This window comes from Falco naumanni, chromosome 11, assembly GCF_017639655.2.
Source record: "Falco naumanni isolate bFalNau1 chromosome 11, bFalNau1.pat, whole genome shotgun sequence".
NCBI lineage: Eukaryota > Metazoa > Chordata > Aves > Falconiformes > Falconidae > Falco > Falco naumanni.
In genome coordinates, this window is record NC_054064.1 from 9,570,659 (window position 1) to 9,597,169 (window position 26,511).

A 26,511-nucleotide genomic window follows, 5' to 3' on the forward strand; every position below is an offset into this window, starting at 1 on the left:
GTTCTAAAGAGAATAAGCTCTGAAAAGTGATCCTGTTTAAGGATATATATAATTTCCACCTTTGTTATCTCTAGCCACACAGTCTTACCAGTGGTATTCTTGGGGTCCCCCTAACATGCAGTGTCGCCTCTGTGCATCCTGTTGGACGTACTGGAAGAAATACGGTGGCTTGAAAATGCCAACACGGTTAGATGGGGAGAGACCAGGACCAAACCGCAATAACTTGGTAGGTATCTCCAGAGCAGACTGCTCCCTGCTCTTGCCTGGAAGGCTAGGTGTCATGATATTTAACTAGTTTGCTGTTCTTAAATAATTTACAACAAAAAGAATGCCTTCAGCCTCCGTTGTTGTCCTTGGGTTTGGTATTTCATGTTGCAGAAGTTGGGCATGTTAACTTTGGCTATAAGTAATTTGTTGCCCAGTACTGCCTGGAGGAAAAAAGAAGAAATCCTTTGTTTAGCAAACTAGTCATCATGCACAGGATAACTTAATGAAGATGGAAAAAACTGAAATGGCAGCCAGTGTTTCTGGTATTCTATTTCCATGATTTTTGCTGTAGGGGAAAGAGAATCCTTTTTTTTACATAAAGGAATTCATTATTTCCTGAAACTTGTTCCCTTACCCAAGGCACATTCAAAATTAGATACCCCAAATAGCTAGTAGCATTTTAGAGATCTCTTATCTTGTTTTTCTACTTCATCCGATTTTTTGTTAATTAATCTTACTTTCTTTTGGATAGGTTTGAGTAAGCATTTTATGAGCCTCTTCTGTTTGATTTTCCCCCTTTTACTTAAAAGCCAAAATTCTCAGAATTTTTCTGAATTTGGTGGAAGTTCAATCTGAAAGCCTCATACCTTGAGCTGATTGGGGAAAGTAGCTGCATCACATGGACAGAAGGATAGTGCACACTGAACTCTTTGGTCTTATATTAATTTCTTTCCTTTCTCCTACTCTTTGCTGTCATTCCCTTTGTATTTTACTTCTTTCGTTTATGTCCTTTCCTGGCTTCTGTTTGTGTTCTGCAGCTATCTAATTGCTGAGATAACTGCCAGGTTTTATCAACCTTATATCTCTTGTTTGTTAATTAAAAAGTATGTAAATAGTCAGAGAGGGGAAAGCCTTGTTCTCCTCAGATTGAAATTTCCTCCTATTTTCCAGCTGTGGGCAGGTTTGAGATAACAGGATACTACTATCATTATTTTATCGGTTGACTTAGTTGCTTTTCACGGAGAAGATACTGCTTTGGCGCTCTGTAGTCAATAAACGCAGTGAATATTTGACAACTCTGTAAACACATTCATTGAGTTCAGAGTAAGAATTAAAACCAACACTTGCAACTTTAAGACAGCAGCATTCGTGCATGCTGTAAGCTTGCTTTGGGAAGTGAGTTTGTGTGATGTATGTTTTAGCCATAGAGCTACTTACTGATTTTTCCTCTCCCTCTTACAAATGGTATAAGGAGTTTGTGTTGTACATCCAGAGCCACTCTAAGCACCCAAAGTTGGAGAATCTGTTGACTATAAGCACTAAATCACGTGATAGATTCAGGTAACTTCTTCAGGTCTGGCTTTTGGATCCCTGCTTTAAAAATTGGGACAGCACAGAAATAAATACTTCCCTATGAAAATAAAATGTTTATCTTCATTTTATCCTTTGAGATATTTTGGAAGAAAATTCCAAATATTGATGGGAAAGATTTGAGATATGGGGAATAGCTTGGCTGAAAATATTTTCATCTGTAATACTGTTTCTGTTTTTACAGCTGTGAATCGGTAGTTGAAAGGGCTTTTGTATGATATTCTTTCCCTTCTTTAAAACCATACTTTCTCATAATTGTTTTTTAGAAACCGTATTTACGTTTCTTTCATTTTAGAGTCCTCATGGTGTACCAGTACGAAACAGTGGGAGTCCCAAGTTTGCTATGAAGACAAGACAAGCTTTCTATCTCCATACAACAAAACTGACAAGAATTGCCAGACGTTTATGTCGAGATATCTTGCGCCCTTGGCATGCTGCAAGACATCCCTATCTGCCTATTAACAGTGCAGCAATCAAAGCAGAATGTGAGTGGGGATGCCGATGGGACGTAGTTGCAAAGGAGCCCTTTGACATGCGTTTCGCACAAAGTTTGAGTTCCAGCTTCTTGAGATGTTCTCTTGCATGTAGCTAGTGGTGTCACAAAATCTAACTATACTTTCAGAGCGTTCTGATTTAGACTAGACAAATAACTTTGAAAATTCATGAGCCGTTTGTTTTAAAATACTCAGGTTTGCTATTACCTCTAGCGTCCTCCTGGATTAGTGTCCTGTTGCCAAGACATGCTTGCAGCTTGTAAAATTCCGTTTATTTGGAAAGCTCTTTCAGGACACTTCAGTTATTCATTTAGTTTTGTAATACACTCTTAAGTATTTTTCTTTGTTTTACAGGCACAGCACGTTTACCTGAGGCATCAGAAAACCCACTGCTATTAAAGCAAGTGGTTCGAAAGCCTTTAGAAGCAGTACTCCGGTATTTAGGTATTACAAAAAACGGACACCACTGAACACAGAACCCCTCAACCAAACAAAAAGCCCTGCTAGCTAATTCTGTGAACCATTCCTTTTTCCGTTTGGTTCTGGATTAAAAAAACCAAACTCAAAAACCTTCCCATGAACTTGTCCTTTTTCCTTTTCCTGCTTCATTTGACAGACCTAGTGGCTCAAGCAGTCCACTTTTGGCTCATGGAGCTATATCAGAAACCTTGTTAAGTGAAGGGAGGGATGTGTTTGCTGTGGCTTCCCATGTATGTGGGGACAAGTTACCAGCTGCTAATGGAGGCACGAACATAATGTTCTGTGGAAAATTGGTCAGTCCACCGTTAAAATTTTTGGGCTGGCTGGAGGCAGATCTTACAGTTGGGTACTCCAAGAAGCCAAGGGTTTAGGACAGCACTGGAGCTAGACAAGGGAACTGTACTTCCATTCTTTACTTTCTTCTTGGGTTTTGTCGTGTGAGGGTTTTTTTGTTTGGTTGGTTGTTTTTTTTTTGTTATGGTTGTCTTGAGGACTTGGGCCTCATCAGCTGATCTGTGAGGAGTATTGAGAAGCTCCATCCAGGACCTCAGTGTAAGTCTTATGTGCTGGAAGCATCTAAAGCGGTGCTATGTGGCATGCCAGCTCTGACTACAAATGAATGCAGAATCATTTTCCCTAGTGTTGCCGGTTGCTAGAGATACCCTGAAGACATGTCTCAAGTTGTTGCAGCAGTCTAATGTGAGTCAAACCACAGAAAGCTAGCTGAGACAGTGGTACTTTGAAGGCTTCCAGATTAACAAGGAAATCGATTGCCTTTTTACTCGGATAAGAAATGCTGGAGTTGATCTTAAGTTTCTTTGAACATTTTTGTTGATGAAATATTGTGAGGCTCAGGGTTTATTAAATATTTACTGCTTCTGTGTGGAGTGTTGTACTTCTACTGTATACTAATGAGGTACACAGATTGAGAAACCTTTGGATACATATAAAGCAACCAAAGAAGGCCGATAAAGGGAGAAGTTTTACTGTTGGATAAAATCCAGCTTTTCATAGTTGTACGGAATGTAGCAGTAGATTTTGAGATTTCATTCTAGCATGGTGTCAGGTTCTCCATTCGACTGTTGAGCTGCGAGAAATGAATGAAAGAAATGGAGGGAAGCTGATGGGCTGGTGAGAATGTATTTCTGGGAGGTGTCATGCTCAGTGGGCTTTAACTTATGCATTACTTGGCTGCTGGGGCTGCAAGAGAAGCACTCAGTTGAAGCTCCCATTTGCTATTGCTTGTAACTTTCTCAAAATGTTTCCAGTTGAACAATGTGTTCTCGATCTCTGCCTTGGCCAAAAGTTTGAATTCAGATGCTGTGTGTTCTTATTGTGATGCTTTGAATCCTCGCTTGTTTGGCCAGTTTAGAAGTTGTATTTTTTACAAACTTTGCAAAACTGGCAAAATGTAATTTCCCCAGAGTTTAGGGATGTTCTATGACTGCCAAAAGATGGCTTTTAATATAAGTAGCACCAAAATAATCCGAAATTTTTGGAGAATAGTACTTTGGAAATAGATGCAAAGTACTTTTGTTTTAGGATAGTATTATGACATTGATTTTAACATCTTCAGTAGAGGTGAATTCCTAAATATATTTAAAATGCTTTATATAAATAGCAACACAGTTAAAATTATTGACTGAGATAGTCCGTATATAAGGGGAAGTATACTTGGTCACCTTGGAAATTTGAAGGTTGTTTTCAGATTTATAATTTCAGTATCTTCACTAATAAACCGCCTTGCTGTTTTACAACAGAGTCTCATCCGTGTCCTCCGAAACCAGATCCTGCAAAGAGCTTGTCCAGTTCTCTCAACAATCTGACCCCTGCTAAGTTTACACCTGTCATTAATAATGGGTCCCCAACTATCCTGGGAAAAAGAAGTTATGAACAGCACAATGGAATGGATGGTAATTTTTTTTTCTAAAAAATTTACATTGTCTATATAGGCTTTTTTTTTTCTGTCCTTTTGGTATACAAGGTGGTTATTTAAAACTCTAGTCCTTTATATAAATTCCGAGTTTCTTATTCTTGAGGGAGTTTTTTTTCCTTTTGTCGAAGTGACTTCTCCCTTTTCTCCTTCTGGGTGGGACACATGATGTGTACTGCCTGGGTGGTGCCTGCACACACAGCTGCTGTGCTAGTGGAACTCTGCCTAGCTTGTCCAACCTTGCAAATGGGATAGTGAAGGAGAAAGAGAAACTTCCCTTCAATTTTAAACTGAGTAGTTTGAAAAAAACCTTAATAGCTGTTTTTCAGTGATGTTTCCTTTTTCTTTTGAGGTTTACAGCTTTTTAACCTGTAGGTAGTAGCTGTGCAGTTCCCAGGTGGCTTTGTAACATGTGGATCCACCTGGCTTTGAGCAGAGCTACCAGAGGCTGCGTGCCATTGAGAAAGGCAGGCTGCTGCTTAGCTGAGGGAGGCAGACGTGCCAGATCTGGTGTGGCATAAACGTGCTCTTGCCATGTGCAGAACCCGAGCGTTCACTTTTGTTGGCCCTGTCACTGAGCACCTCTGTGCAGTGGAGTTTGGGCTTCATCTCTTCAAGGATAAAAGGCCTGGGGAAGGTGTTTGAAGTGGGAGATAGCCACAGGATGTTCCTGGCACGGACTCCAGGGCTCTGTTCTGAAGAGTTGCTCTTGCCTGGGAGTGTCAGGGAAGAAAAAGTGCAGTCGTTTTCCCAGATGAGGATAAAAGGGTCTGTTCAAATGTTCTTAATGGGAGTGAGAACATGGAGGGTAGCTCTCCTTAATGGGGGAAAGGAACAGTTGATTTAATGGTGATTCTGAGCAGGGAGGGAGATACAGAGATTCTTTCTCATTTTTTACCTTTAATTTTAACTTTTTGTGTGGCTTATCTGAAATATAAATAATTACAAACATTTGATATCTTACTGTTTGTGTTTTAACATTAAGAACTTTTTAAACTGCTGCTGTTCAGGTTGCTGATATGATGTTTTTCTCTTTTCTGTTCACTTGTGCTCTATCAGGCAACATGAAGAAGCGCCTGTTGATGCCTAGCAGGGGTAAGACCTTGAAGCTGCGCTCAGCTTGTGCTAGGAGAGTGATTTTTAGTTTCATCTGCTGGCTTGTCTGTGCTTTGTGGCTAATGAGTCTGTGTGCACCTTCTGTGTTGATGTCTAAGTGTTCCTTGGGTAACCATTTCCACCCATGGTTATGCTGCTCACCTTCTGGGCTTTTCACATGCAGATGACAAGTCATACAACCGTACCGAAGACACGAAGTGCTATGTTCAGAATTGCTTACTAATTCCTCAAGTTGACAGAACGGTTTTCTAGCAGTTTTGTGAGACTGCTGAAAGCTGTGATATGGTTGGTTTTGAAACTAGGTGTTGCTTCACTGTTTGACTTTTAAGAAATCAAAGTGTCACACATCCTGAGCTACTTTAAATTCACTTTGACCAAAAGAAATAGACGAGAATGTTCACATCGAGTCCCACGTTCAAGCCTCTACATTTTCCACTGAGTGGACAGTCTCAATGGTGAGAGACTGCTCATTCTCTATTTGCAGTAGAAATGGTTTTCAACGTTTCCTCAGGTTAAAAATCAATCTGTTCTGACTACTGAGTAGGCCTCAGAAGCTTTAGTTTGTGATAATGCAGGAAATGTACACATGATGTCACTTAACAAAATTCAATAGAACAAACCAATTTTCAATAGTTAGGGTATACAAATATCACTGTGAGACAGGCAAACACAAAAACTTAAGCTCAGTTTTTACCATAAAATGGCTGACACTGCATGCCCCTGATGTGAAGCTTTGTGTTTAATGGCTGAGACGGCGGATGAGTTTTATCAATATTTACATGCATGCATATATCAGTGCATGTGGAGAAAACAATAAGAATGAGGACAGTGATCATTCTACTGTCTTGCTGTCTTCGGGAATTTATACCTTGGTACTGTGTTGTGGGGTTTTTATTGTGCTTTTTAACTTTTGTGTTCTGGGAGGAACAACAAAACCCTGCTGCCTTGGTCAGTTTGGCTTCCTCAAAAGCTTTGTCCAGTAATGAGGGATGTAGATGCAGGGTAGCTCACGGAATTTCCACAGCTCCTGGTGACTGTCTGTTCATGGGCACGCCTGCTGCTCCCTGCTAAATGTCCTCATCAGCAAGGGGACTGCTGAGTCACTCAGCAGATGACATGCTTCTGAAGCTGTGAGATGTTTTGGCCCAAAGGAGGGAAGTAGAACAACTGATCCTAGCCCTCAGGAAGGCGCTCTCTGCATAGAGCACTGGATTTCATAACCTGAGATTTACTCACTGGAAACAGAATATTCTTGTTTTAGTGTTTTTAAATGTCTATCTGCTGATACACATATTTGACTAGATACATTTCAGTCATAACTGTTGCTGCAGCAGTTTGCAAAAATATGATTTTTGGTGATGTACCTGTTCAGCCACCTCAGAATATATATGTGTTTCTCTGAAGCATATGTACGTAGTGGTGCAGGGGCTGGCTCTCATTGAGCACCTGCTGCTTGATCTGCTCGGTCTGTTCTCAGCCAGCCACTGAAATACTTGGAGTAGTATTCGTTCCTGTAACTGCTCGGTGGTGGAGTACAATTCAGTCCCAGAACCCGTTGACCTGTTGGGGTAGTGGGTGTTAACTGGATATTTTTGTGAGCAGTTCAGCTTAAACTTGTTGGTTGAGATTTTTGTGTGAATGGAAAATGTGTGCCATGCTGCAGTTTTGACATCTGGAATATTTTCTGACCCTGAGTTGCGGGAAGCTTTGCCAAGAGAGAGAGGGAATGTCACCATCTGCAAGGAAACAAGGTTTAAAGAACTTGGATCGAGGTCTGCTGGGCACAGGGAAAAAGATGGTGGAAGTTTGATGGATCAGTTTCTGGCCCGGTGCTGATTTGTGTGTCAATACCACTTAGCACTGGTTCCCAGTTGCTGTGCATGTGAGCTGGTGAGCTTTGCTGGCCCTGGGCATGGCCAACACCACTTTCCTGTGCTGTGCCAGAACTGGGAACGTGGTGCTGAGACTTCTTGGCTCTGGGTGGAGTCACACAGGCTTACTAGTTGGGAGGCTGCTGGTGGGAAGGGAGAGGAGGGGGTTAAGAGGAGAGGAAGAGCAACTTGTGAAGAAGGGGTGAAAGGCGAAGCCTTGTGACCAGAACTTAGGAGCCAACAGACTTCGTATGAAAGGAGTGACATAAACCTATCTATCCAGAATGGCTGCTTTTTGGATTGTAACTGACCTAAAATAGAAGAAAAAGACTAACGAGAGTAAAACTGAACTGTTATAACCAGTCAGATTCTTCTTTTACATAGCTCCTATAGTTACTACGGGGAATTGTAGGGGTTTCTTTGTTGTTTTCATGGTTTTCCTCTTCCCATAGTGGGATATGTGGTGGCATACTGGCTGGTTTAGGTCATTGTAGGAGTGTACTGCAAAGAAGTGGTGTTAAGATGCCTGCATGGAGAGGCTGAAAATATTCTTTCTGCACAAAACAAATTGGCCCACCTATACTGAAATAGTTTTCAAGGAAGTGTTAACCTACTACGGTGTTAAATGAATTATCCAGGGGTTTTTCTGCTTCCAGCTGCTGTGCTCTGTTGGTGGCACCTGGAAGATACTTTATGGTTCAGACAGGTCACCCTGTCAAAGTCTCTGACACGTGACAGTGGACAGCTATTATGGTGGGCTTTACCTGAAGTCTCTTTGTTGGTGATGAAAGCCTTTTGGTGCTGCACTATTACTTCCGAACTCGTGGGAGAAGTATGTGTACTGTATGTTACGGCTGGTTGCTGAGCTGGTGGCACGTGATGAGTTTGTAAGGCTTTCCTTGTGGGCTGATCGTAAAGCGATATGAAGTCAAGAGATTGCTTCGCAGGGAATGAGCCAAGTTGCAGCTTCTATTTTTGCTTAGTGTAAAGCATTAAGATCCATGTTTATACATATATTGGTGGTCAGGTTTCTAAGGTATTTACATTCCTATGGCACCTGCTGCCTTCGTTTAGAATTCAGCTGTTCAACATTACAAAAATGGAACTTTTCATCTAGGTTTTTGGGTGTTCCTTCAGGCAACACTGCTGGACGATTTTCATCTGAGTCTTTACCACTCCTCGGTATTTAGGGCGATGGGTGGTCGGTGGTTAGAATTCAGCCCTCAAAAAAGTTAATCAATGAAATGCCGTCATGAACATTCCTGCATAAATGGCAACGCAGTTCCAAAATGTTCCCAAAGGATGATTGAGGGTGGAGGGCTTGGAGATGCCAGACCATCTAGTCCATGGGCAGGTGCAGGTTGGTCAGGTTGAACTCCGTGTGAAGAGAGGTCGTAATGAGGAGTAAGGAAAGGCTGGGAAGAGGAGAACCTTCGTGGTGAGAGGTCGGGGAGGAAAAGAGGAGGCAGTTGTTGTTAGTGGGCTGCCGCCGGAATTAATTAAAACGAATTATGGAAGTGTTGGAAATTGCTAAACTTAAGAGTACTTCGACTTTTCCTTTGGAATTTTTTTGTTTCTTTTTTCTGTTACTGCTGTAACTTTCTAAGTGCCTTTTGCTTTTCTTTTTCTGACTCATCCCTGCTTAACCCTAGAGAGCTGAACTTTTTCAGCCTTTGAATATGATTTGTCTGGGCAAGCATCTAGAGTTTCAACGGGTGCTTGAATTCCAAGAACAGGAAAATATTCTTAATCTCATCTCTCCTCTACCTCCACTTGATTTTGTAAGGGTGTTGTCATTTAATCTGCTTTGTTTTGCTGCTCTTTAAATCGCATTGGAGGCATTGGTGCCCTTCCCAGCTTTCCTTCAACATTAGATTAGCATGGACAAATTGCTGTGGGATCCTATTTTTGGAGCATGAAAAATATATGGAATCCCATAAGCTGTTGAATACAGTGAGATGTTAAAAAAAATTACTAGGTTATTGCTTTTTCATTAGCGTTGTGGAGCTTGGCAGACAATATTTGCCAAGAAACTTCTTCTAGAGAGACAGGGAGGATGCTTTATGTTCTGGACCCTGTTTACTTTATTCCTTACAGCTATCCAGTATGGGGTCTATGTCATACTTGTCTATGCAACGGGGGGAAGGGAGGGTGCATTGTTGGATTCCCTCCCCACCCCCCTTTACACCATGCTAGCTTTCATCTAATCAAATTTGTTTTTCAGGGTCATCACATGCACTCTAAAATTGGCAGAAAGAGAGAGAACATGAATGAGTAGCTGAAATAAAGGGAAGGCTTTTCCCAGCAACAAACTTGCATTGATAAAATGGTAGTGGATCGAATGCTGAAAATTGGAGAGGTTTATAGAAGAGCCATGAAAATGGTGAAGGGACTGGAAAACACACTGTATAATAGAAAATGCTTTTATCAAAGTGGAAGTTGTAGATGTTTGTCTTTGCTGACAGGAGCAGCAGAAGAGTAATAATAGAGGGCTTTTTAGTCTAGCCACGAATGGAATAATGAGCTGCAGTAGCCAGAAGGTACAGTAGAAAAACTTTGGCTGGAAACAAGCTGCAGATTTTTAAGTGAGGTTAATTAACTGTTGGAATACCTTGCTTCTGTTACTGGGGATTTCTAAAACGAAAATGGAATGTCAATCTAATTTAATGTGTTCTGGTTCATTGTTTCTCACCTCTTTTTGGGAAGCATGAATGAACTCCTGGAACTGGAAGCATTCATCAGCCTGGCATGGTGGTAGTTTAGTTATCAAGAGATGAGCATGACAGTGGAAATCCTGTTCTTCATCAAGAACAGTTATCGAGGTGGGAATGTAAAAAAGCTCTCTAGCATCAGCTATGCAGGTGACCATACTTATCTCAAAAGGGTTTTTTTCTGGCTGACTTATGCCTTCAGAAAATTTGGACTTAGTGTATGCATAAATTACATTAAAATGCTGCCTTTATCAGCAGCGGCCCAGGCTACACTTCCAAAATCAATGGTAAGCAGCCAAAGGAATTCTGCCCATCCAGGAATGACTGTGATCAGGGAGTATTGGTCCTTTAATGAATAATGTGATACATGGGGTACTGGGGAAAAGTCCTGGCTTTAGCTGTTGATATCTGGACCAGCATAATGCTGACTAGTGTCAAGAGAGAAAATGTTCAGTGCTTTTCAAAGGAATGACTGTTTTCATGCCAGCAGCAACACAGCTGAGAAGGACAAGTTGCTTGAAATGCTTTTTGGAAACCCCAAGAACCATATCCCCATGCAACTCCCTTGATTTAGATTATATGCCAAAAGGTTATTTTTGAGAATTTTACTTAGGATTTTGTATTCAGATATGAAGTGAAACTTTTTTTTTCCTCTTACCTTCAGCTTAGCTGGGATACTGTGATTAGTTTCTTTTGGTGTTATGGAGAGAGATCTGGAAATGGAATCTGCAGATGCATATCACACTCGATGGATCAACTAATGAAAACTTTATTTATGAGGGGTGGCATGATCAAAGATGCAGATGTTGATTGAGTGAGAGGAGAGTGCATATCCGAAGGTAATGGTAGTGAGCAGGTGTAATTAATAGGCAAGGGCAGAATTGCAAATGCCCCAGGTAGTACAAAGCCTGAATTTGTAATTAAGTGGAATCTACATTTGTGATACATACCATATATATACACACATGCACATAAATATATATATATGTATTTATATGACGTGTAATACTCCCAATTCTAAGAACAGTGAATAATTCAGTGGTTTCTAGTTTACACAGTTTGGATCAGCAAATCTTAAAGCAGTAAAGTGCGTGATTTTGTTGCCTCATCTGTTTAACCACTTAGTATGTTACAGCCAGACAGAATATACCATGATGCTCTTTTAGGAATGCGGATGGATTGTACTGACTGACTCAACAGCAAGACAGATAGCAGCTCTCCATTCTCAACTGACCTGTCCAAGGGTAGCTACTGACTCACTGTAGTTGGGTGTCACTGCCAGAAAGTATGAGTAGGGTCCTTGAAGCACTTTTAGCAGAAGGTACAGCTTTGCATGAACAAACACATCATCAGTGAGGTGCAATGAAGCAAATTAATTTGAACTCTTAGACCAAGCATTTGGTGTACTTAGAAGTACTACTTACACGTCCAAAATTAAAGCTCTTTGTGGAATCTCTCATTTGGAGTTACTGTTCGTTTAATGTTGTCTTGGGTTATCTGTCCAACAGAGAACTGTGGTCACTTCTGTTTCATTACAACCAAAACAATCTGTGTTTCTGTATTTGTTGCATGGGGCTGGGTTACTGTATTCTGAACTATGTGAATCTTTCCTTTTTTTAACCTTAAATCTTTTTTTTCCTTTTCCTTTGCCAATCTTGGTAGGAACTTACTTAGGTAAGTAAATTGCCATTTTAACATTGTTTTTATGTACAACAGAACTTTAAGAAAATGTTAGTCTAGGTGGTGTTTAGTACAATTTATGCTCTGTTCTGCTTATTGCACTTGCATTCCTGAAAGTTTATAGCCTTTGGTTGTTAGAAGGTGGATGCTCAATCTGCTCATAGCAGTTACACGCTCTTGGCAGTTTTAAGAAAGAGAGGAGTACTAAAGCATTCTTACAAGCCTGCAAAAACTGTATGTGTGTATATGTCGACACACAGAGACTACTTCAAGTGAACCGGTAACTTGGGAGTGAAATCCTTGTTCATCAAGCCACATTCATGCGTGAATTTTTATATTTTTTTTCTAGCTTGCTCAAAAATGTGGTACTGTTGATGTTTTTGTTACTGCTGGGAAGGATGGAATCCCAGGAGGAGGATTACTTTTGGAACAGGAAAATGCATATGAAGAGTGTATGGATTTTTGAAAGCAATGTGTTTTAGTCTAGTAAACTTGCTGGTTGTGAAAGTGTGTGTTAAATTCTCTACGTTCATTGTGAGTGAGGATCTGCTTATGAATGTTACTGCGTATTGCATGTTCTGCATGATACTTCTTTGATAAACCGAAATTAAAAACAAAATGCCACCTGTGACTAATTGCTTGATGTCCTGATTGGTTAAGAGAGAAAGAAAAAAGATTAATTATGTTAATATATGAGATGAAGGACCCATATGTGTGGTGGATATGCTGAAAGTTGGAGTTAGTAAGTTTGAGTAAATATAAATTTAACAACTCCAAGTTACACCCAGTGGCTGGAAGCTGGGCTCCTTTTCCTCCTTGGTACTGGGGTCAGCTCTGTACAGACTTGTGTGTCAAACTGTTTCGTGGTCTGTAAATACACAGGCGATGCGGTGTATATTCAGGCATGGATAAGCACTGGAAGGTTTCTACCTGAGTAGAAAAGTGGCCATGGTTGGTCCTTATTCTGCAGCTTCTTGATGCTCACTGTAGTAACTCCCTGCACTCCTGTCTGCGTCAGGCACGCTGCTGAGGGTTTAGGCTCTCCCGCTTCTCAAAATGGCAGTTGTGTACTGTGTGGAGCTGGCAAAAAAGCAGGCGGAGTTTAAGCGGTGAGAGTAATTTTTGAATGCTGCCGTTCAGATGCTGAGGTCCTCTCGCTGGACTGACTTGCAAGGGATGGGACTGGATCAGTGAAGACCATGCGTGTCTACTCTCAGGTTTCCAGTGGGACCAGATGTGCTGGTTCGCTTCCCATCAGGAAGTTAGATTCCCCTCACTCCACTCTGTGTTGCAAGGTGCCAACTGTTCCCTACTCCCACAGCATGCTCTTGGGGCGGTGCTCTGGTTGCTGCCTGAAGTTTAGGAAGTCCCTCATTTTAATATTATTTTTTTAAAACAAATCTGAAAGCGTTAGATGCAAATATTATGAGATTGTGGGGAAAAAACGGGTTTGTTGACTGAGAGGTGGTTCCCCCCACCTCTAGAAGATAAAACGAAGCTGCAAAGTAATAGTAGTAGCAGGCTTGTTATGCTGTTTGTGATAGTCCTGCCCTACCCGTGTTTCTTTGGGTGAAACTATATTCAGCTGCAGCTTTGATACTTCAAGAATGAAAGGATCATTAGGGCATAGTAACCTGCTGTGACTGGTTTTGAGCCAAAATTTCTGTAATTGTGCTTATGCTTGAGAAATGGTTCTGAGATCTTTGTTACCAAGTGGTGGGGAGCGGCGGCATGCTCTGGGGGTGTCAGTTTTTGTGCTATGATTAGGTGGTTTATTGCCATTTCAGTAACAATGTAGAATCGTCTGTGACAAAGGACATTTATGCTTATCTGCACCTTCAATTTACCTTGTCTTCATATTCTCCTCTGGGTCTTACTCTTTATTTCGGTGTATAGAGAAGACTGGCAGGATATTTTCTAGGGCTTATGGGTTTGGTTTTTTTTCAATGCTATGGAAAAAAACCCTAACATTCAATCTTCAGTTTTCAGCGTATATTTCAATTTCTCTGGCTGAAAAAGAGTGGAAGACCTGCTTAGATGCATCACTGTAGACTTTTACACTTTGTGGTTTCAAAGATTTGGTCAGTCCTGAAAACACCTCCTTTTTTGTTTGGGTTTTTTTTTTTTTGGTTTGGTTTGGTATGGTTTTTTTAAGTCTCCTTTGGAGGAGGTTATTGTTGTTTCTGATGTGTAGCTATGCACATTCAGACGGTTGGACCTTACATATATTGAAGGGAACTACTCACACTTTCTACCCTGTGGCTTCTCTAGACATCCTTCCATAAAATAAAAGACAGGGTTTTTTTCCTGGAGAGGAGCTGCCAGAACCCTGTTGCAGATTGCTTGTGGTTTATATTCATATGCTGTCTTACATTTTTAACCTGTTTGTGGATGCATGTGTGAAAAAAGTCTCTCTCAAACCTTGATCTGTGAAAATGCAGCAAGCACCTTGGGGAGGGCTGAGTTCTATACGGTGAGTTACCAGTCTGCACCACTCCTGACCCAGAGACAGGGGGATTGCTTTAGTTCTTAAGAGGTACCCACCCGCCTTGCAGACCTCATCTCTTGCACAGAAGCCAGCAAAAACTTTTGGGTGAGAATCCATTATTTCCAGTACAGATGCATCCTGTTGACTTGACAGCTGTTCTGCAATGGGTTACAGATGTTATGCTGCCTGCCTGCATCTCTTTGGTGACCGTTGTAGGTAAAAGTAGCTCTTCTAATAGCAGTGCTTCAGCTACATATGCTATTAGCATGGGGTTTTTATTGCAAACTGAAGCTGGTCTTTTTAGTGCCTTTCATTCTTTCAAACTCCAGTTATTGAAGTGTGACTAAGGAGAAAATTCACCAATAGCTAAGATTAATATGCTCATTGATACCTTATTACTGTGATAGCAAGAGTATAAATTATATTGAAACTGTAACTGGTTTGTGTCCTATTTTACTGGCACAAAAAAGCTTTATTCTAGAATTTACAGGTTAGGGGGTGAGGTGTGTCCCTGTTAGCACTGCTTCTTTGCTGTGTGAGGGCTCTGAAACTTAGGGGCTCAGAGTAGGTGGCAGTTCTGCTCAGCCGCTACTCAGTTTGTACCAGTCTCAACAGCTCTTTTCACTGTGGAATACTGTGGGTTAATTCCAGTGCTTGGGAATAGCACTTTTTTTACTGTCTGTTGTACATCCAGCAATAGTCATTGCAGCAGCCACATATCAGCTGCTCCTGTAGGCTAGTCTTTTCTGGCATCAAGAATGTTCTTAGTACAAGAAAAGTAACTGATCTGGAGTGTGGTTAAAATGAAAAGCGTGGCTTCAATCCAGGGACTAGCATCAGTTGATTTACATCTCTTGAGGCTCCTGTGAATGGAGAAAATGTTATCTTTCCATTATGGAAAGGGGAATTAAAAACCAAGTGCTAGAGCTTAGCTCTGAAGCCAACAGATTCAGGCTGCATCCTGCTGGCTGTGCTGTTTCCCAGCATCCGTGGAGCTCTTTGTGCATCCATCTCAAACGGCTGCTCACAGCTGTGTTTTGGATGAGATTGCTGCTCCCATGTAAAAAGGAACGATTATCTGGTGCCTGCATTGCCGTTGTCAACATCCAAAGGTTGTTACCAGTCTTCTTACTTGGTGCCTGGTACATCTATTCTACAGATTTGATGGAAATCTTTCTGGCAACTAGTTCTTCATCTCTGGAGATACTTGGGTGCAAAAATGCTGCAAAAATTGAAACTGTGTGTCTTCATGTTTGAAGTAGCTAACAGCATACATCTACACAGAATGGAAAATACACTTGATATAAACTGTTGGTTTTAATGTGGTCAGAAAATGTTCCCCCGTTCCACCCTCCTCCCTCCCTCCCGATACATTGCCATGCCAAATGTTGCCTGGCATACTTGCTGCGAGTACATTGTGTTTGATTTTACCAAGGAGAACCTCAAGGGATCTGTTGGAGTACAGACCATGAGCTGTAAAAGTTTGGTTTTGCTGGGTTCTTTAAAAAGCTCTGCTCTTTCATCACAGCTTAACCCACTAGCAGTGGAAGTTCCAAAAGTCAAGCTGGGAAGCTTGCTGTGAACGTGAAAGCAGGATTCATTCTAGTAACTTCTGCAGCCAGCGACAGCACTTGCTGATGCCTGTCTTGTAGTAGCTGTTGGATTTGATGTGCTGGCATTTCAGTTCTAGCCAGAAGGGGCTGAGAAAGATGGGTTGGTGCACTGATGTTAATGAAACGGTGTTTTCTGTGAGCACGCATCATAGAAAACTAAACGGTGCTAACAGAAAGGTTTGTTAGGTCTCTCAGTCCATTCTGTGCCATACCCTGCTGCCTTATACCAACACGTCATTCATTTTCTTATATCCCAAGACCTTTGTGTGTCCTCCAAGGTCTCATATGTGTAAGAGTTCAGTACAGGCGCTATGGCAGCGTGACAGGGTATCTGATAGATTAGCAAATAAGCCAGAAAAATCAGGCCATTGTGCTCAGTGCTTTCCGGCGCTGTTTGTGTTACTGGGGAAGGGCTTTGTGTGCTAGCTGGAGTCGCTGTGCTCTGTGGTGGACGGAGCTACGCCTGTGGAAGTATTTACTTGTGGTAGGTTCAGCAGATACAGTGTTTGCTAACGGCTTGTAGCTAACGTCTGAGCTGAAGAGTTCCCTAGGGATCCAAGGACGATAGGGAAGATTCTGTTTGTTGTTGTCTTGACAGTGTGTAATACCTTCTGCTTTCTCCTTCTTCATGTCAATAAATTCCTCCAAAACTAAAACAGAACGCCAGATTTTTCCCAGGACTTGAGGAAAACCTCAGATCTGAAAGAGGAGGTGTACTTTTAGTGGTTGTTTGAAGAAAGGTGTGAGTAAATGGAGAAAAGACTGGGCAAATGGAACGTGTTTTTAACTTGGGGCCTCTGCTCTTCAAACCATGTTGTTAAGGAAGCTCTTTTCTCAGTTACCTTGCTAGGAGGGGAGAAGTTAGTTTGGCAGACAACTCTTGTTCTAGCAAAACAACACAGTTGCGATCATAGCTGCGTGTGTTTTGATTTTGTACTTTTTTTCTGTCTTGGAAAAGCAACGGTCTTACCAGCTCTATTCTCTTTCCTGTTTGTTAGGTCTGCCTAACCACGGACAAACCAGACAAATGGTAAGAGAATGTTCATTTAACCAAAACAGGGAAAAGAGGTATTATTAACCCGTGCTAGATAGAACACCCCATTAAACCATAGTGTTGCACTTCCATCTTTGCTGTTTGCAGCTGGTCATACTTCCCAATTAATTGAAAAGGTTTTAAAAAAAATTCATTTGGAGCATATGAAACATCCGAATGGTTAAATATAATTTAAACCTCAAATCTATCCATATCTATATATATATAAAAATGAGATTCTGTTTTGAATGGAACATTTTGTTTCTGCTCATACAGAAACTGAGTGGCTGTTCATAGCAAAGTTCTGGGATGTGTTTCTAGGTGGAATGTGTTTCCCTGAAGGAGGAAGGTTTAAATGGTGGAAGGGTTTGTTTGGAAAACAGTTTTTTTTATTGTTTTTTTTTTTTTTTTTAGGAAGTTGGTGTGCAAGTTGTTTGCTGAGAATGCTTGTTTTTCATGTTCTCTTTTTGAGTAAAAATCATTCCTAGCCTTTCATCCATTATGCTGAGTGTTATCAAAGGACAGAAGCAAATAGCCAGTCTGATTGACACGTCTCTGGCAGAATGCTTTCCCATGAAATTCACCTCGGTAGGAAGGGGCCAGTGCAAAGGTTGTGCATCACTTTTCCCCCTTAGCATGGCTTATGGGAGGTTCACGGGAGGGATCTTCAAGCATAAATTTTTTTTCCCAAAAAATGATCTTCTGGTGTTGATAAAGTGGAGCTTGCCTCATTAGGTGAAGTGCCACCAATGTATTGGTGACGGTAGAGTCACTGGCATAGGTCAGTCAGCAGCAGGTATGGTTGATGGTCACTGAACGGTGATCACAAGCATTATTAAATCTAATAATGTTCTGAGATAGCGTGCAGTATCATGAGGGTAGGCTATAACTTGAGCATCTTAGTCTGCTTGTAATAACGAAGCATTTATTTGGTTTGTTACTTGAGCATCTGATCTGAAGTGGTAAATTGTATTCCTCCATGAATTCAGCTTCATTTCTTGTCACTGAGGAGACTGGCTACTTGTTTGTGTCTGCTGAATAAACCAACTCAGTGCAGTGGGAGAAATCTGTGATGACCTAACACTTTTTAGGTGGTTTAGGGTGAAAGCCCTGCACTGCCTTGATTTCTGGTTGCTTGGTGAAGTATGCTACTGAACTACAAATTGCAGGTCCACATTTCAGGATGTACCATTTGAAACAGATTGCTCTGTGCGGGTAGACAAAAGGCAACCTGGAAGCACAGGGGTGCCCCTTCTAGGCATTTCCAAGGACTTTCTCCAGAGTTGTTCTCTTGTGTATATAGCACGTACGGAGAAAATGCCCTTCACAACGCTAATGAAAGGATTTTCTTGGAGAAGTCTGGAGGGGGTAAAAAACCCCAAACAACAGACAAGCTTTTTATATGAAACCTTTTCCTTAATACATCTCAAATACAAAAGCAATTCTTGAGTATTTCAGTGGTCTGCTGTGGTGCTGAAGTTGTCTTGTATAACACAGAGCTGAGCAACTAAGAAATGAAATTGTTACTGTGCTTGTATACAACAGCTTTAAAGAGCTTTGGACTTTAAAAGGTGGGATTTTGTTTGTTTAGCTCTAAAGCCCTAATTTTCTACAGGAAGTAGATCTTGCCAGCGCAGTTGATTAAGGCTGGTCAAAAAATAAGTCATCTCTTGTCCTCAGATAAAAATGAGATAGACGTGGGGTTTTGTTGGTTTTTTTCCTTGGCTGACAAACTGAAGTCTTCCCTTTCTAAGTCAAACTCTTTAAAATTTGGTTGAGCTTTTTGCCATAAGCTGACGCCTGAGGGCTTGAATACCTCGTGTCCCCACTTTCCTTTTGAGGTGAATCTCCTAGGCCAGATGTCCCTCATGTATATGCTCAGTTTCCCATTTTGTGGGCAGAAGGGGAAGTCTTGGTGCATCTGGGGAGATGGTCTGACCTAGGATGATGGCCTGTGAAATACCAGAATTAAAAATTTCTACTGGGGTGCTTTCTGACCAGCTTTAATTTATGCATCTCAAATTTTCTGAGCCCTTATTTTACGTCTTTCCTGACTGTTCAGTGTTACCGATTTCAGTAGGATTTCTCAATGTGCTAGTCGGCAGGAAGAGGGGCAGCAGAACTGGACTTCAAATGATCAAGGACAGCTGCATTTGAGAAGTTTAATACTTTGCTCCCTTTCATCTGCACCTCTCTTAATAACAACTCATGTTTTTCCAGTTGAGTGGAAGGGGGCTACTGTGGGTCTGGAGAATGATACCTGTGTTGATTCGCAAAGCAAATGTGTTACATGTGGGAAGTCTGTCGTGTTATTACAATGAAAGCAGCTAAGCTTTGTAGTACTAGATTTGTTTTCAACAACGTGTTTAATTATATACTATCCTCGTTAAATATTAACCTCCCTAGAACAAAAAGGATAAGGGTAAGTTTGGTACCCCAGAATAACTAAAATACGATTTTTTTAATATTTGATTTGCTGTGTTGCTAGTTTTCCTTCCCTCTATCAATAGAGTTGCTCTAGATTTATGGTAGTAGCTGAAATGTAAGTCTTATGCTTAGTCTTTCAAATTTGATGTCATCTTTCAGACACAAGCAACAGATAGATTATTGGTAATGCATTCCATTTATTTGTCCTGTCGCTGGAGTATTGCTGTCCTATTGTATATTGAAGGTGCCTAACTTGTACTGCTTGTGGACAGTTGCTTTTGTGTGAATTCTGTGTTCAGTCATGGGCAAGAGGGGAAATATTTGCCATGAACTCTCAACAACTGATATGAAAACTGTCATTTTCTTTTCCTTTGAGTGCTTGTGACATGCTACTGCAGGTTTGTTGCAGTCTATAATTGTACTTTTTTATGTGTCACGTCAGGGACCAAGCCGAAACTTGCTGCTCAATGGGAAATCATACCCAACAAAAGTCCGATTAATTCGTGGTGGATCCATGCCTCCAGTGAAAAGGAGGAGGATGAACTGGATTGATGCACCAGACGATGTTTTTTATATGGCCAATGAAGAAACCAGGTAGGAAACTTGGTCTACAAGAGGATTTAAGGGGAGGTCTTTTGGTTTGTGTTCCTTGTGGGTGCTGCAGCTGATTTTGTGGTTAGAGGGGGATCTCTTCAGCAGATCTGTTGTGACAGACTGAATGCAGAGACCACTGCTGGTGTTGAGTTGGATGGAGGCTGTGATACAGCTAATCGTGCCTGATGTGCCTAATCATGCACTTGCATGCCAGAGAAAGCAGATTATTCTTCTTCCTGAGCAGTTCCTGTAAGAGATGGGTAATAAGGGGAGGAAGACTGAGGTGGACTTCTGAGGCTCAGACCCATAACTGACTTCAGAGGTCCCGCCACAGTATCTCAGTAACGAGAGAGGGGCCTTCTGGTGCATGGGTGATGCTGAGGAACAGAGCCTCCTATACACAGAGCTCTGTATGCCTTCTTACGTGCTGAAGTCTCTTGCATTACCTCTCAGAATATCTCCCCATGTTTAAGTACTGAAAGCTGCAAGTGCTGCTGAGGGTTTCTGTGGGCTGAGTGGCCCCCTTTCTTTTGTCATTTCCATTCGCCACCATTAGCGGTGAGATTTAGCCCTGTAGTGTCCATCTTCCTCCTTTAGTGGGTAGTGCTGCTTCTGCTAGTCCTTCTTGTTAGTCTGCCCACAGGATAAAAATAGTAAAATAAACTTTCTTTGCATTTAAAGTTTTGCTTTAAACTCTTTATAGTCTGCTGACACACAGCGGTAGAAGCTATGTGGCCTGATCGCTACAGCAAGGTTTTTGTGCGTGTGTTCCCACTACTGTTACTCCGAGGAAGGGAGGAATGCTCCTGGGTGTGGTGAGGCAGGGAGAGACACATGCTTGTGTGGTTTCCTCCCAAGAACTCGGTGCCTCTCTCCTGGGTAGCCTCAAAGCAGGTCAGAGCAAAGCCACAGCCCTGCTTTGCAGCCCCCTCTGTGAGCAGGGATGCTCTTGGCTTTTGTCTGTCTCTGAAGCCTGGAGTTATCCACACTTTCTGTATCGGTGCCTCAACAGGCAGAGAAGCACTTTCTTTACAGTGCCTAGCAGAGATGGACATGGGAATTACTGGATTTCTAAACCCTTACAAGTGGCTAAGGAAGTCAGGAGTTTTGAGTTCTTTGCCTCTTCCGCTACTACTAAATTTGGTGGTACTCTGAGTATTCATTTGTTCAGCATGAAGCGCATAGTCAGTCCTGACAACCCCAACCTTCTCCTTAGCCTGCAGAGCATTTCAAGTGTCAAGTGACTGTTCTGTGACCCCCAGATCAAAGATGGGCTTCGTAGACAAGCTGAGACTGGCAACGTTGAAGTTGCTGACTGCTGATCTATCGGATCATCAGATTTCAGTGCAGGAAACCTCTCTGTTAAAACTCAGAAGAAATATGAAATTAATTTCCTTGTCAGACTTGTTCCTGTGGTCACCTTTTAATGCTGCTGTGCATTTTACACCATCTCATATCTTTACCTTGTCTTCCCTTTCTCCTTTTCTGTTCCTATGAGGTGCTGTGAAAGTAAGCAGTGGGATCCCATAGGTAATTGAAACTAAACTGAGAGAAGTATTTAATTTTCAAGGGAAGCAGTTTCCTTATTCCTGTTGTCATCTTGCTCTGGTAAAGAGGTACTGGGATCCTGTTACAGACCTGCAGCTCTGGCAAATTCACGTGCCATTGTAGATGCAGGATCTACAGTCTCTAACACAACCCTTAGATGCTCAAGGCTTATTTCGTAATCCTGCGTATACAAAACACTTCTTGACATCTTTATCAACCAACCCACGAGAAATACTGCAGATCCGTGATAGTAATTTCTCAGTACTACTACAAAGTCCTGGCCTTTGATCTGCACAGAACAGCGAGAATATTCATCATGTGTGATGTTGGCCGTGAGAGCAATTTGCTGTAAAGGCACAGAATCATCAGCTCATACAGAACCACTGACCAAGGCAGGAAAGATCAGTCCCACAGCGACCAGAAATCTTAGCACAGTGATAGACATCAGCTCAGTAAGACCTTATCTCTTCCATTAAAAAAAAAAAAACAGAAGAGCGGCTGCTTTGTCTGTCAGCCTTGCTGCTTAGCTGACTGATGAGTGCTGAAAGGAGATGTTTGGCAGCCTGTTGAAAAGCAGGGAAGCCTGAGCGATGTAGCGTTGTAAGCGGCACGGGTTTTCTGTTGGGCATTTCACCTCTAACTTTTCCCTGAACCATCTGCTACATTCCAGTGTCAAGAATGTAAGGCTTGTTTGTGAGCTCTGAAACAATTTGAGCTTTGTGTTGGCTCCGTAGCAATCAATCTAGGAGCGATATCTGCATATCATCCTCCAGCTGAGGGTCAGGCTGTGTTTTCAGCCACAGAAAGCAGGTTTTCCTAAAGTTTTACAACGTGCCCCAACCCCCCCTTGCCTTTTGTGTAGCACCATTGAGAACGGTGCTAGAAAACTGGATAGCTTTGAGGGAGCAGTTTGAAAAGTTGGTCGATTGAAAGGAATGTTTTTGAATTGAAGCCTCACAGTAAGGAACTCAGCATTTATAATTTATGCAAGCGGAGGCAGTGAGTGACCTGATCAGAATCTAGAACTACTGCGAGACATGTTGCTGGTGGCGGCGTCTCTAACCGAGCACACACAGATACAGTAAGAAGGTCCACTGGCTAAAAGCAGATCAACTTCAGCTAAATGAGTCCTGGAAAAATCATTACATCAATATTTTTTTTTTTTCTCCCCACCACCACTCTTCCACCCTGTTCTCTTCTCTCCCCACCCTGTGGCCTTTCAACATTAGAAGGCGCTGGAGAAATGGGGACACGGATTAAACAAAAGACATGTCTCTGTGTGTGTAAGTGCTATATAGCAGGCTTGTTCTGCTCAGTGGGCAAAAAAAGCAAGTGGAGAGATGACAGAATCTGAGCAGAGCCAATTCAGAGTCTTCAGCTAAAGTTGTTTATTTGTCCGTGCTGGTGGTGGTGGTGGTAAGGGTAAATTTTAAGGGGGGAAAAAGTGTTTTGATCAGTTGCTTCAGCAGCCAACACATATCAAACAGAAATCGTAGCACAGTGATAGACATCAGCTCAGTAAGGCTGTATCTTTTCCATTTAAAAAAAAAAAAACAACAAACCATACCCCAAAACACACAGGCGCACCCCCAAAAAAGGGGCAGGGGGTGGGTGGGTGTTTCCTCGTCCCTGCAGTGTTGACTAACCAAAAAAGTAAAAATTGCCTTTGGGGGATGGACAGTTGAGTTGTGGGCTGTAAAGCCACGTGGTTGCCATTCCTATATCTAGTACAGCATCGTGTCTCTCACAGTAAGTAAAAAAATTGTTAAAAGTAGGAACGTGTAAAGTGAGGCAGTGCTTCCTTATCGGACCCCCCTTGTTGCCCCAGTTCCTGATGAAGGCCGTGTATAGTGGGTACTGGTGGCTGCTCTTGTGAATATTTATCCTTTCTAATCTCTATACGGCTTCGACCACCACAGCATCCTCTGGAAATTAATTCCACATTTTAACTACATAGTACGTTTTTCCTTGTTGCTGGTTTGTTGGGTTTGTTTTCTTCTGTAGGATACTTCCTTTAGCTCTAAGCCTGGTATTGACAAGAAGAAACAAGCAATCATTCCGTATTGTCTCTTTCTACCTTACTTTGCTAATTTTAAAACTTGGTGTGTCCCCTGTCCATTCTCTCACTCTTTTATTTTCTCTCCAAATGGAAAACTGCTTCCTGCATCTGATAAGACTTGTTGCTAGTCTTGTAAGAGATAGGGAAGCTTAACAAATGCAAGATGTGAACATTACTCGTTTCTGCATTGGCCACATGCAGTGTGGAAGAAGTAGGAGGGGGAGACACCTCGTTAGCGTTCCCAGTGAGGGGGGGGCGGGAGGCTCCAGTGTTTGTTCGCTGGCTAGTGGCCGTCACAGAGCTCCCCTGCAGCCCCTCGGCCTTGAGGCAGAGCTCCGTGGGAGACAAAATGTTGCTGGCTTGTGCTGGGCTGGGTTTCTTTTGAAGAGGCAGCTGTGTACACCTGCTTGGGGCTGGGGATGTCAGAGAGCTCTGTGAGAGGTGGATTAGCAGGTGGGGAAGTGACCAGCCTTGCCAGAAGAGGTTTGGTTGTAACTTGGCTTTGTAAATTCCCACAAAGCCTGCTGCAGCATGTCCGACTGATGCGTCCGTGTGCATCAAAATAGATTAGTGGTATGGAAACTGGCTGTCGTAACTACTCCACTTGTATTTACAGCAGTAGACCCTGGTCCTATGAGGCTGGACCAGAATGCCTTTTGCTTTGCAGGAGAAGGATTCTGGAACAGAGAATGCAATTTCCTCCTCATTGGTGGGTTTATAAATTCAAAAACAAAAGTTCCCTGGGAGGACATTGCTGAAATAAACTGCGTCGGCCCACCCCATTAGGAGGCAGCCCCTGCGTGGGCAGGCCTGGTTTCACTTGGAGAAACCAAGAAACCTACAGTGCCTTAGTGTCTGGTCTCTGTAATCGCTTCCTTTCTTCCTTACTGTCTGCAGGAAAATCCGCAAGCTGCTTTCCTCCTCCGAAGCCAAGCGAGCCGCCAGACGCCCTTACAAGCCTATTATCCTCCGGCCCATCCAGGCAGTGCAGCTACGCCAGCCCATGAATGACGAACCCATAATCATTGAGGATTAACACCTGCTGAGCAGCTCTCTGGATGGCGGTGGATCTGCCTGCAAGAATCTCTCCTCCAATATATACTTGAGTTTCTATGGCTACAGCATTGAACTAACTGTTGAAGAGAGGGAACTTCTGAGGAACTGTTTTGCATCTTTTAAACCCTTAAAAGGAACTCGGCCCTGCTCTGAGCCTCTGACCACAGACTGCTCTCTCTCTCTCTCTCTCTCTCTTTCTTTCTCTCTCTCGCGCTCTCTCCTCTCTCCTTTCTTTTCTTTTTCTTTTTTTTTTTTTCTTTTTATTTTGAGTAGCCTCTTTTCCCCTTTGCTTCTACCCCTTTTGTAGGCAGGGGGAGGGAAAGTAAGTTTAACTTATTAAGAGAATGTGGACTAGTACTTTTTAGCTTTGTTTCTTCTTCCGATGTACGAAGAGCTAGAACCCTTCATTTTGTGACTGAGCTCTCGTTGCAAAGCCATTTTTACGAGGCTGTGTTGTAAGATTTTTTTCTTTTCTTTTCTTTTTTTTTGGTTAATTTTGTGGACGGTGCCATTTTTTATTTCATTTATATTATTTCTTTTGTAGATAAATTTCCAACCTTTAACTGATATTTGGAAATAGGAGCTGAAAGCCAGCCCCAGGTTCAGCCAGTTTTCTTTGGTCCTGTCCCTTATATTTTTTGGATCATTTTGCACAGCCAGTTGTGCTTATGCACAAGACAGAAACAACTCAGGCTGAGAAAGGAGTGAGCTAAGAACTGAAGAACCTTGCAGAACATTACACTAACGTTGTGTGCAGTGGAGGCCAGGCTACCAGAATTAGGTGTCTTTACTCTAGTCAATCCCTGGGAGATCTGGCCCGTGGCATTTCTCCCAGTAACCAGCAGTTTGCGTGCTGCCTTCTCTCTGACATCTGGAATCCTACGTGCTGTTATACCACCGAGACCCAGCAGTAGGCCCAGCAGTCCAGCAAGTGTAATGAATTGCTTTGCTCTGGCTCCAAGAGTCAAGTACACCAATGCCCAGGGACATTTTGCTTAGAACTCTGAACCTGTTCGTGCATCAGTGTTTTTGGACACATCTCTCCCAGGATGAGACCTGGTTTCTCTTTAATTGCGTTCCTGTATGTTTCCCATTTTGAAGGGAATTTAAATTACAGCTGGGTTTTCATTTGAACACATTGTTGTCTGAAATTTAAGTGTTTTTTTCCCCCCTTGACATTTCTTGTGTTTGAGGTTTCTTGCATCTCTTGAACTTCTTATGTATTTGCAAGTCTGTATGATTTCTTTTTCATATGTCTTCTCATTGCAGTGCATTTGCTGAATGCCCTGCTCTGTTTTGAAAGGATGTAAACTATCATTTGCAACTTGTGCTGATCTGTACATGTACCTGCCTCAAGCAGACACAGCATGTAATAACCCCCAAGTCATTCCATATGTGTCAGCGGTGAGATGAGCCAAAGTTGTATTTGGGTTATCACAGTCCAACCGTGATTCTGTGCAACTCTGCTAACCCACCGGGTTAGATGGAAAGGAATCCCCACAAAATGAAAACAATTCAGTTAAATTTACTTAATAAACCTGGAAAGTGAGCTTTTGTGAAACATCTGCTTTTTGTCTCTTCTGAAATAGCTGCCAAGTCCCTTGCTTGGGGTGCCATCTGCCTGGTGTGCCTGCCTCTCTGCTCCTTCCCTCACATCCCAGAGCTGCGCTCTGCTCTCAAGCATTCGCCTGACTGTGGCGCATCCCTCTCGTTCTGCTGTACAGGGCAAGAATCAGTCACAGTTTGGTTCCCAGCAGCAGCGGTTTAAACATTTCTAGCGCTTCAGACCGTGACTCCCTCCCTTCTCCTGTTAAATGCAGCAGCAGATGC

The 26,511-nt window shown here is 42.3% G+C and overlaps 1 protein-coding gene across 4 annotated transcripts in view; it reads left to right on the forward strand.

Moving 5' to 3' along the window:
* MTA1 (metastasis associated 1) overlaps positions 1-26,230 on the forward strand; it is a 94,205-nt gene extending 67,975 nt beyond the window's left edge. The window contains exons 13-21 of one of the 4 annotated variants that reach the window (XM_040610129.1): positions 75-226; positions 1,874-2,063; positions 2,427-2,516; positions 4,313-4,465; positions 5,545-5,580; positions 11,846-11,857; positions 16,963-16,994; positions 19,867-20,018; positions 24,523-26,230. In XM_040610129.1, coding sequence (XP_040466063.1) covers positions 75-226; positions 1,874-2,063; positions 2,427-2,516; positions 4,313-4,465; positions 5,545-5,580; positions 11,846-11,857; positions 16,963-16,994; positions 19,867-20,018; positions 24,523-24,661 — 956 coding nt within the window. In that variant the 3' untranslated portion in view covers positions 24,662-26,230. Of the gene's footprint in view, positions 1-74; positions 227-1,873; positions 2,064-2,426; positions 2,517-4,312; positions 4,466-5,544; positions 5,581-11,845; positions 11,858-16,962; positions 16,995-19,866; positions 20,019-24,522 lie in introns of those variants that run through there. The other 3 variants (XM_040610130.1, XM_040610131.1, XM_040610132.1) reach the window with 3 other exon arrangements.
* The last annotated feature ends 281 nt before the right edge of the window (positions 26,231-26,511 follow it).